We start from the raw sequence: 12017 nt of genomic DNA, 5'->3' as shown, positions 1-12017 counted from the left end.
TTTCACTTCTCTCATCTCTTCACTCTACCATTCCTTAACCTTAGGCAAGATGTCTAGGCGTGTCAGCCACATATTTTCAAACCTGAATGGTCTAGGTTCATTACCAAGAGGTTCTTGTTCTACTTCTATAGGGTAGTGGTCAGAGGTTATCCTAAGTAGGGCCTTAGCCACCAAACCTCTCCAATGGCTCTCCCAGCCCTCATTAAATAGGAATCTGTCAAGCTTTGAGTAGGTTGGGTTTTCTTGGAAGTTGGACCAAGTGTAGGTAGTCGGTAATAAAGGAAGCTCTCGTAACTCGCAGGAATTTATGAAGTCATTGAACTTCCTCATACTCATTCCTAGGATTATTTGACTCATTTGTGAATCTTATTGCATTAAAATCACCCCCCAAACACCAAGGACCTTCCCACAAACATTGAATTCCATGAAGCTCCTCCCATAACTCATTCCTCTCTGTGATTATTTGGACCATACACATTTGTTAGCACCCAAGTAAATCCATCTTCCACCATTCTGAATTTTAGGGATACAGTGAAGTTTCCTATTAGCTCCTCTACTGGTTCTCCAAAGTCCTCCCTCCACAAAGTTACTATTCCCCCCGAGGCTCCCCATGATGGAGTTGAGCACCATCTTACCCCTCTTATTTTCCAGATCTCCCTGACCCACCTTCTATCCAATTCAACTAATTTTGTTTCCTACAACATCATAACATCATGTCTTTCTCTCCTAAGTAACTCCTTAATCGATCTCCTTTTTCTAGCACTACCCAAACCCCTTACATTCCAGCTTATTATCTTCATTACCTCTCAAGAATTTAGCCCTCCAATATAGTGTTCCTTCATTTAGAACCCTTCTTTATTTCCCCTCTACCACTGAACTCGATATCCCCTTCAATGTCCATTATTAGTCTCTCTACTTCAGACTTTTTGTTCTTTTTCCTACCCTTGTTTCCCACTGACTTCCTATTCTGCCCTTTATTTCCTAATTCCTGCCCCAATCTATTGGTTCTTGCCTCTGATTCAGGGTTTTTTGGAGCCACCTCTATCATTTCCTCCTTCTGTTTATATTCCTCTAGCAGGGCACAAATCTGCTCCCAAATCCATTCTAACTCCTCTTGTTTCCTTTCTAACAACCCAACTCCCTTCTTTGATCGAACTCCATCATTATCAATCGCCACTTCCCTGCTACCAGTTGGTTGGTCTGGTCGGGATTCCAAGACATCTGTTACAAGCAGAGAACCCAAGTTAGTATCTAAAACCAAATGGACAGGCTTACCTGGAATTAGCATAGATGGTTGCATGTGGACCGGCTGCTGGGTATCAATTCTTGGAGTCAGGACTAGGCCCTTCCCCTTTTCCGGACTCAGCAGTGGAAGCGGACTAGGTACAACCAATACTTCCTCACCCTTTATAGTCAAAGAAACTTCACTTCTCTTTCCCTCTACGTGACTCCTTAGGTAAGGCTCCAAGCTTGATTCCTGACTAGGCTGCACAAATGGGAAGGACTCATTTATTGGTCGGGATGCACTCTGCCTTACCTCTTTCAGTGTTCCCAACTCCACCTGTCTTTTGTATAGCAAACCCAGTTTGGGAAAGATCTGTTCTCCATTGCTAAGGCTCACTCTTCTTTGCATTTTGATATTACCAGAATCTTGCGAATCCATCTCCTCCTCTAGGAATAACAGTTCAGTGTTTAGGCTACCCTCTTCTAGTATATCTCTTGGCTTTTGGAGGTCGATACTTCCCAAGCTAACGGTTTCTTCCAAATCGGAATCGGAATCAGAAAGTTCTTCATCATCTGTCAATCTTTTCGAATCAGAGTCGAGAACCCCATTGTTTTTCATACTCCTGAGGTTACGACGATCTTGTTCCTTATGCGGCATCTTCTTCGAGGGTCTCCACTATAACGAGCTGGAGACCTTCGCTGAACTGTTCGAACAAGAGAAAGAGCTTGAGGAGGACGATGGTAGACAGATTTTATTGTCTACCTGAGGAGCCAACCTTGTCACGTGCTCCTTTAAGTTGTCACGTGCCCCCCTCACTCTTGGGTCTTTTAAGCATAGCCCACTTAACTTTTCGGGCCTATTGGGCCCAAAATTACAATTTAGAGATGGGTCTACTGGTTGGACTCCCGTGCATATTTCTGATGCTACCAATATCTCTGCCCTTCATTTAAATCATTCAAAATATTTTGTTTGGTGCCACAAGCAGCTACTTGAGCAAAGGTTCTATTGGTTGTCAAACCTCTACCTTGTGTTTCCTAATAGTCTCCTGACCCAAATCTTTTGGACTGTCTAAAGGTAGAGTTTCCATTTCAGTGAAACTTCATTGTCTCTTTTTTCCAACCAACTTCAAGCTGCTACATAACTCCATTTCCTCCACCTTTTCGTCTTCCTCCTGCCTTGCCTCCCTCCAAAGGTTAGCTTCAATGGAGGACACTTACCAAGCTGGTAAGAACAGTTCATCCACAATTACAGTCACCTTCCTCGGTATATCTTCTGGTTTTACTCCACCCAGTAGAATGGCTGCACTTTGTAGATCTCCCCAGAAGACACCATCAAGGCGAGCTCCACACAGCAAAGCAATTGAATTTGCAGTTTCTTGATTCCAGAGATGGAATGGCAGCCCAACCACTCGGACAGTAACATTATCTTCCATTAAGAACACTTTCGAGTTTGAAGAAAAAGACCATTTATAGACTGAAAAGGTCCCCAGAACATATTGGATACAGCATGCTCTAACATTTACCTGGTTTTCGAGAGGGTCCAATACTGCCTTAGCAGAATCAAACGGAGTTAAGATGAAGGTGCTTCTTAGCTCCAGTTTGAGCTTCAGTAGTTCTGCAACTTTCCACCAATCCTCCAGCTTCAACCACTAGTGTTCTTTCCCATTTTCCTGCTGTTCCATCTGCTATCCAGGAAGGATCCCTCCTACTGTTTGCCATGGTTAAAAATTTATTTTCTGGTACCTCTTCCTTATACATGATCTGTCTTCTAGTTTCTGGTCTTAGTTCCCTTTCATCACTTTCCGATAGTTCTTTTTTTTTTCTATTCCCTTCTATTTAGGAATTTTGTTAGTATTCCAGCTATCTTTATCCATCCTTTGCCATTCTTCCTTTAGAAAAATATTCAGTGAGAGATATGAATGCACCATTTGCATTCCCCTTTCATCACATATCTCCTGATTATTTGAACTTTTCTTTCCATTTTGTCTGTTTCTCTTTAGTTGCTGCATCAAAGACATATTCCTTCACTCAGACAATCATGTCCGAGCCTTCCACAAGAACCGTAGCCCTCTTCTGTTCTCTTATTTTCAGTCCCATTCTTCCTTTGATCTGTATTTCTTCAAAGAGAAAATCTTTGACCTCCATTTTGCTTTCTCCACAAAGCCTCCTTCCACTAACCCTCTATCCATCCTCCTTCCCTCATATCATTCTTTTTAGGCATACACCTAATATTATATCAGCCTTAAATAGAAAGCACACATATAGCGATATTTTCTAAGTCATCCTTTTTTTAGAAAGACTTCCACAAGTATTGATCTTTAGATGGAAGGATCTTTGGTTGACTAAACCCCATTGGAGTCATTTTATCTCCCTATTTGTTCCTTTTTTATCCCTGCCTTTTCTCTGTCCTTCTCTGACGCTCCACGAGGCTTGTTGGTTTCTTTGTTGCTTTCTGCAAAAGTTATCCCAAGCTTCTGAGCCACCGCCATACATCCCTCTTTACTCGTTATTTTCATTCCACTACTTTGTGGCATGGAAACATCTCTGCTTGTTCTTCCAACAAGACTCAGAGATGTTCCCTCTATCGTAAGAACCTTCTGATGGATGGGATAGTTGGTCACTTTGACCTATGACACCATTAACACACGAAACACTATCAGGAATAGGGGAAATGGGAGAGGAAGAATGAAAACAGAGAGGTCTAGATGGATAAGGGTTCAGAGATTGTCCTGTGGTATAAGAATTTGGAGTTGCTAGGAGATCAGAACTCCTTCCCTTTTCAAGGTGTCCAGAGTCAGAAAGACCATATTCAAGGTCTGTCAAAAGTATGGGTTGTAGAATGTCTACACTTCTCCATTGTTCTCTCCCAAACAGATTTTTAGCTCTTTCCAGAGCCACCACGCAACCATTAATCTCAATCTCTAATTCGTAAGAGCTTAGGTATGAATCTGAGGTTTCCTCCTGATCTTCCACTGATTCCATCGAAGAACTATTGTTTGGCATTGGAGGCCGATTGATATCTCTTGTGCAACTATCTGCATATTGGGGTGTGATTGGAATCTCACCGTTTTCGAAAAGAGGAGTGGCTGGTGGGCAGGCTATCAGGGGCTGAGTTTACTAGAGACAACTGGGCCAATTTCATCTTAACTAGACCCAAATTCTTGGGCGTGGGAAAGAGAAAATATAGAGACTGGGTATTTGGTTGACCCTCGGTTTAGGAGTTGTAACGAGCCTTGTTTCAGTTGGTTTTGCTTCAACTGATTTTGCATTTAAATTTTGAATACTTTTTCCTTTCTCCAAATTACTTTCCTTGAGTTTTCCTTCTACAACCATCTTACCTTTTGAGGATTTCAAAACTTGTCTCACACTCACAAGTTTTTTGTGGGCAGATGTTGCATCAGCCTCCTTAGTCTCGCCACGTGTAACCGTAGCTTGTTATTGAGTCAACTCGGCTCCTTCGTGTTGTGGTGACTCATTCATCTTCTCCACTTCCATGGTACAACGGAACCACACCCCTTCGTCAAGAACTAGTACTGAACGTGGAACTGCATGCACCCCTCTTCCTTCGACCTTTGTCCTAGCACTTCGCAAATCCACCAAGTCCCTTGTTTTAGGATTGACTTCCTCAAGGCCTCCACAGAGGCTTCAGGGAAAAAAACCTCTTCCTTCTAGAGATGAAAGGGGAGACCGTGTATCAGTAACCAACCGTCAAAGCATAGTTTCTCTGGAATTGTATCTAAAGTTCGCCACCAACAAGCGATCGAGACCCCCTTGTTGTAAATGGAGAAAGATTCTAAGCTAGTCCACAGCTCTGTTACTGTCTAATGGATATAACTTCAATAAGTCAACAGAGTGGAGGTTTGCAGACAATCCCAACTCCCCTTCTTTCCAACTTATATCTCTGGACTTGGTACATACAAAAGCTGTCTTCCAAATTCCGAAAGGCCCCTTTTGATGGACAATGGAGATAAAAGTTGAACCTCCTCCTACTACCACTTTACTACTGTTTTTCTCCAATGGTGGAAAATTTCCCTGTGATGAGACTCCATGGCTTGGCATTGTTTTGCTTTCAAGAAACGATCTCAGGCTCTATAAAAAAGCTAACCAACCATTTTTGCTTGCCTCTTCTGGAACGCACATACTTCTTGTTTTATTTGTTCCTTCCTAGTGGCTTAGTCTAATGAATCTTCCCCATTTGTTTTCTTTTACTTGGAATAGGGTTACCCTTCCTCTGTTGGCAAGCCTTTTGGGTTCTAATGGCATCTCCTACTGCTTCCGCTCCTCTATATCTTCTGTAAGTGAAATACATTCCAATTTACCTCATTCTCCTTTAGGGAGATCCTCATCCAGGCTCCTCTACTACGTTCTGTAATTGTCAGCTCTCCTTCAGATCCTAATGAGGATACGAGGTTGAAAGATTTCGACCCTATTACTAAAAATCGTCTCTGCGACTCCTTTACACTACTCTGCACCATTTCCCTTACTTTCTCTACTGTTTCCTTCAAATCAAACATAACCTTAAAAGTAAAATTTAAATACAATATATCGTATGTGGTCAATATTTATTTGCACAGGTTCATTGCATTTACCCATACAACTGTTTCTAGGTAATTTTAGTATTAAATAAAATTTATTTGGATAAATTCATTTTATAAAGGCGTGTTTAGTGGAAAAAGTTTACAATATTTAGTCTCTCCTTGGAAATTTCATTTACCCAAATAAAAGATGGGTATTAGTACTTATGAAAAATGCTCTTTGGAATCCAAAATTCGGATTAGGTGAATGCTTTAATAGCAAGTTATGGATCAATGATAATGCCCTACACTAGTTATAAAATACATGGAACCCATAATGCTAAACAACTATTGCATTCAACTAATTTTCTCTCTACGATCCATCCTTAATCGAGTCTAGATCACCTACCAATAAAATACATTCTAACAACTTACGAATCTGATCTCACACCGCACATCTCATACATGTCGGATCCTAATCTCATCTGGGTTGAAACGGTTTTGTTGACAAAAGATCCCAACTCTCGTTAGTCACTTGGTCCCCTCCGATTTATCATGAAACAAACGGGCCTACGTGTCGCGTCCCAAAAAATATAGGGGGTTATCCATTATTTGCTAAAAAATTGTGTTTGGAACCATAAATCCGTAAATACGATTTCCGAATCGGCTAAAGGCTAAAACAACCATCTCAAAGACTAAAACAAAGTAGCGAACCCGATCGAACACACGTACACAGAGATGGTCACCACCACTCACCAACGATGGGGGTAACCTGTCTCGATCTGGCTGAGGAATCCTCCGCCACCCACTACACACCACCAACATCTCAATTTTATATTACTATAAATATAATAAAAATAGTGTTTCACCAACTCCATGCTTGCAGCAGAGGAACAGATGCTTTCCGCTTGATTTCTGCGTTGCTTTCGGGGTTTTGCTTTGTTCTGAGGAAGAGAAGAGTCTCTGTAAGTCGTTTACTTCCTTTCTTGATCTGCATTATCTGTTGGGATATCCATCGAACAGCTTTGTGTGATTGTTTTCACATGATTCATGCTGGTGCCTGCTTCCTTTATAGTACACCAAGTTTACTGTTATACACAAATAGACACTTGCGTAATTTATTGGCTTGTCAAGATATTCTGCCTCGATTTGATTATATTTCTTGCATTTTCCATGGTTCTCTCTCACCTACACGCTTCTGATTGCTCTGACATGTTTCTTTGATTTTGTTTTAGTGGATCTGAGTGTATTCCCATATAACCATTACTCTGATTGCTCAAGTGCTTTTACTTGTTTCCAGACACACTATAAGACCACAATATATCTATCTATTCTTCTTCTTTCCTTTCTCTTTTTCCCCACGAAAGGGAGACGGTGGAGGCGGTGAAAGTTGTACAATTTCCAAATTCAAATTTCTGGATGTGTTGGAAAGACCTGTTTAGAGATCACTATCCATTTCTCTAATGTGTTTTATTATCTGTTTCTTTCTGGTAATACATCAGCTTCTTATTGTGCAATAAGATGAAAGGTGGAGGTCTTTGGCAGCTTGGGCAAATCATCACACGTCGCCTTAATCAGGTTGATAAGAAGGCTGTGGCACGCCGATGTTTCGCCTCTGAAGCTGAACTCAAGAAGACAGTTCTCCACGACTTCCATGTTGCCAATGGCGCGAAGATGGTTCCCTTTGCCGGATGGAGCATGCCAATTCAATACAAGGATTCAATCATGGACTCCACATTGAATTGCAGGGAGAAAGGTAGCCTCTTTGACGTCTCCCACATGTGTGGTCTCAGTCTTAAGGGTAAGGATTGCGTCCCATTCTTGGAAAAGCTCGTAATTGCTGATGTTGCTGGGCTCGCTCCTGGGACTGGGACACTCACTGTCTTTACGAACGAGAAGGGAGGGGCAATTGATGATTCTGTCATCACCAAGGTGAAGGATGATCACATATACCTGGTTGTTAATGCGGGATGTAGGGATAAAGACCTGGCACACATTGAGGAGCACATGAAATCATTCAAGGCCCAAGGAGGAGATGTCACGTGGCACATCCACGATGAGAGATCTCTTCTTGCCCTCCAGGTTAATTATCAATTTTATTTATGGCACCTGGGTTCATCTAATGACGACATATCTATCAAGTATTCTTTAAGACTTGATACTTCAACAGAACATATGGTTTTAGATAGAGGAAAGAGCTGCTGGCATCCCTAGCTTTGGGGTTAATGCCGATGATATTGATATTTATTATTTGGGTTCAACTATGATATGGAAAAGATATGATATCCGAAAAACATCCGACCAATTAACTGGAATCATAAACATGGTAGCGAATTAGGTGTTATTTATCAAAATTCACGGGTGGGTTTTAATTGGTCAAAATTCTTTGCATACCATATCTTTCCCGCATCATAGATTTTCCCTTATTATTTACTTTTTGCATTTCTGTTGTTCCCTCTGTCATGGATGTCCTTAGTAATCTTTTTTCGATCTCTCTGCACTTGGATTGATCCTTCAAGTAGTTCTCAATTTCGGCATTTTTTCCTTCTAAATTAGAGTTTCGCTTGATTTCCCGTGTTTCTTGAACAATTATTTGATGGTGTTTTATTCTTTGGTTGGAATTAGCATTGGTTCTTTTCTGATTGACTTGTTCTTTGACCAACGGTTCTTTTATTTTCTGAATTCCCTTGGTGTTTTTAAAAATAATTATCTTTTCGAGTTTTCTTACTATAAACAGTTGTTTCTTACTCTTACCATCTTGTGTGTGTGTGTTTTTAAATCTTAATGGGGCTACACAACAGGCGGTAACACATACCCCATCCCCTTAACCCCCCCCCCCAACCCCGGTGGCAGCAGGATTTGATCCCAGGTCTCTGCTACAACGAGTCAGAGATCCTACCAACTGAGCCACAGTCAGTTTGTCTTACCATCTTGTATTGGAAACTCTCTCTGTTCATCTTTCATAGGTTCTTCTATCATAGGAGAGCTATTTTATCCTTCTTTGTAAGTTATGTTTGAAGGTTTAACTGCCTCATAGTTAATGCTGTTTTTACATGTTTTTATGCTAAATAACTATGGTTAATTTTCTGTTATGTGCAAGTTGTAAAAACTTTACTTCAAAAAGAAGGAAAAATAAGATTGAAACATTAGAGACTAAAGTTTAATATTTACAATTGATATTTTCTTTGCTCCCTCTATAATTTAGCAAATAAATATACTGACTTATTAGCATTCCATGGGTGTTGGGGGAAGTGGCCTAAGCAGCCAATTTCGTTTCTATATTCAATCTCATTGGCTATTGGCTTTTAGTGATATCTATTACCATTTTGTGTTTGGATCTGGTGTAGGGTCCACTTGCTGCACCTGTTCTCCAACATTTGACAAAAGATGATTTGAGCAAGATATACTTCGGGGAATTCCGAATGATAGATATCAATGGGGTGCACTGCTTTATTACTAGAACTGGGTATGTTGCTTCCTTTGGTTTCTGATTGCAGTTTTCTACCAAAAAAGATAGGTTTCTTCTTACAGCTGACTATACATGATGAGGCAGCTATAGCTCATTTTCTTCTCTCTGTTGAGCTAAGTACCCATTTCCCTTCATTGCCATCTTTGTTTGTATGAGTTTGGCTTTGCTGCTTAGAGCAATTGTCTCCGTGAATTTGTGAACTTATGTATTTAAGCATTTCTATGATCCTACCAATAGAGTAACTGATTTAGGGGTAAAGACTTCAAGCTAGTTCGAACGGTGGTGCTTGGAGTTGGACTTATGGCCAAGGAAAATAAGGGAGTACTACCTTGAAATCAGAGATGTAAAAACTTCAATGGTTTCTTGTAAAATCTGAAAAGAATAAAACAAACAAAAACATGGAGTGGGACAGAATCTCTTTATCCATCCCTAAACTAATGGATGTTGTAGTCTCACCACCATAAAAGGAGTCACTATTCTCATCATACTCAAAAATCTTCAGAAACCAAAAATACATCTTGCATATACTTCTAATAGCGTTGTCTTTTTTTTTTCTTGGAGGAGTAAAACATTCATGAATCTTGTTTTGTAGTGACACTGTGAAAGGTTTTTTCATAATTACATAATAGCAGAACCTGAACAACTTTGACTGCTGCAGTAGGGACTCCAATCCTGCTGGGTTTGGGATGTATGGGGTTTTAAGTAGGGCAATCTCTTTACTTCTATTCCTAGGTACAAAGAGATTGGCAAATTCTCCTTTTTCCCCCTGAAACCAAGTCACAGTCTATGACTAATTGGTGAGCCAAATCAGTTGGATGATTAATTAGTGCAATTATAGGATTCTTCAATATAGCTGAACTGGGTGATAGGGATTGGCGATGACAATCAAATCATTCATTGAAATTTTTTATGTAATGGATATCTTGTTCAGTCACTCCAATATTGTAAGGGGCAGGGTCCCTTCCTCCATACCCAGAAAGAGAGGGAGTTTTGATGGCCTACTCTCGGGTGATTCCTTATCATCTTCCTTGTAATTTCTTTTTATTTTAATAAAACTTATTTTATCTGAAAAAACAAACAAGTGCCGGGTGCTGTTTTTGTTATTGGTAGAAGGAACATTATTACCCAAAAATATGAAATGAAAAATTTTGACAACTAGATGGATCCACAAATCTTTATTTATGATGAAATACTGGATAGGCTTTCGGAATTATTTAAGGGCATGTCCAGCTGTCCAGCCATCATTAGTTGTCAAAGACCATTATACTGCAATGCCATTTCAGTAAATGAAGGAATTTGTATATTTCTTTCTAAAAGTTCTGTTCTCTGTAGGAAGTTCCGTGGTCGCATTTTATGGAACTTGATGCCAAAGGTGTCAAAATGACATAACATACAAGTTTTATCTCCAGTTGCTATTCCCCTTTACTAAGATTTTTTTCTGTGTTACTTTTTATTAAAGAAGAATAGTGGGCATTGCCTCACATCTCAGTACTTTGCATACACTTTTTCAGGTACACTGGCGAAGATGGCTTTGAAATTTCTGTTCCTTCAGAGCATGCAGTGGATCTTGCAAAGGCAATTTTGGAGAAATCCGAAGGGAAAATAAGGTTGACTGGGTTGGGTGCTCGTGACAGTCTCCGGCTTGAAGCTGGACTTTGTTTATATGGAAATGACATGGAACAGCACATAACCCCTGTAGAAGCTGGGCTTACATGGGCCATTGGAAAAAGACGAAGAGCAGAAGGCGGGTTTCTAGGTGCTGAGACAATCCTCAAACAACTTGAAGAGGGTCCATCAATCAGACGTGTTGGTTTTTTCTCTTCGGGCCCACCTCCAAGGAGCCACAGTGAGATTGTGGATGGTACAGGCAAGGGCATTGGAGAAGTGACAAGTGGTGGATTCAGTCCATGCCTCAAGAAGAACATAGCCATGGGTTACGTAAAATCTGGATCACACAAGGCAGGAACAAAGGTGAAGATTGTAATTCGTGGAAAATCCTATGATGGTGTGGTCACCAAAATGCCATTTGTTCCTACAAAATATTACAAGCCATCTTAGTTTATTTCTGTAACTACAAAACAGTACTGATCAACCAAGTTCACTGAAAAGTCTGAAATGCTGGGTTTCTGTTCTGTCGGCTACCTTCTTGCTTCTTTTCGCTTTACATGATTCTACTGAACCAACTGCTGTAATTAGCACTGAAATTGGTTTTTGTTGCGAGAATTCCATGGTGAATGTGGACCATTTTCTCTCTTTGTGGTGCCTCTATTTTTTCATTTGTTTTTGTTAATTTTCTTTTGGCGCTCAGGGAGTTAAAAGGTATAAAGATAATCAGAAGAAAACAGCTGGTGAGGAATGTCTGCTCTCTCTCTCTCTCTAAATAATTTAAATGACTGGTAGGGATGATGTTTGTATGGTTTGGCCAAGAGGTATGCGGTCTACCATGTGTATGTAAATTTGAAACTTAGAGAAGGGATTATGAATTTGAGAGTTTGCTTATCCAAAAAAAGGGAAAAGAAAGACAAAGCAATAAAAAACGTGTAGTTATAAGAAACAGTTAGGGGACGTTTTTTTTTTTTGGATTTTGAGAGGGGGAAGTTGGTCAATGGGATTTTAGTTCTCATTGTCCAAGAATTTTATGTTCTTTTTTCAGATTTATGTAGGGATCAAGAAAAGTTTATTTTCCTGGATCTATCTCCTAGGTGGGTAAATAACTTTCTCACCTACGGGGTTGCCAACGCTTGAATGGACAAATATGCCCCTTTTAGTAATGGATTTTTATGGTTAAAATGGTCATTTTCTTATTTGCA

At 40.2% G+C, this 12017-nt stretch overlaps 1 protein-coding gene across 2 annotated transcripts in view; it reads left to right on the top strand.

Annotated features, from left to right (window-relative positions):
* LOC104612758 (aminomethyltransferase, mitochondrial-like) overlaps positions 1-11460 on the top strand; it is a 31688-nt gene extending 20228 nt beyond the window's left edge. For both annotated transcript variants that reach the window (XM_088902694.1, XM_010280325.3), the window contains exons 2-5: positions 6628-6703; positions 7241-7820; positions 9086-9204; positions 10719-11460. In XM_088902694.1, the coding sequence (XP_088758820.1) occupies positions 7260-7820; positions 9086-9204; positions 10719-11265 (1227 nt within the window). In that variant the 5' untranslated portion in view covers positions 6628-6703; positions 7241-7259 and the 3' untranslated portion in view covers positions 11266-11460. The remainder of the gene's footprint in view (positions 1-6627; positions 6704-7240; positions 7821-9085; positions 9205-10718) is intronic.
* Positions 11461-12017: the final 557 nt, after the last annotated feature.

This window comes from Nelumbo nucifera, chromosome 1 (assembly GCF_055504915.1).
Source record: "Nelumbo nucifera cultivar China Antique chromosome 1, China Antique-T2T, whole genome shotgun sequence".
Lineage (NCBI taxonomy): Eukaryota > Viridiplantae > Streptophyta > Magnoliopsida > Proteales > Nelumbonaceae > Nelumbo > Nelumbo nucifera.
This window is presented reverse-complemented; position numbering and strand designations above follow the sequence as displayed.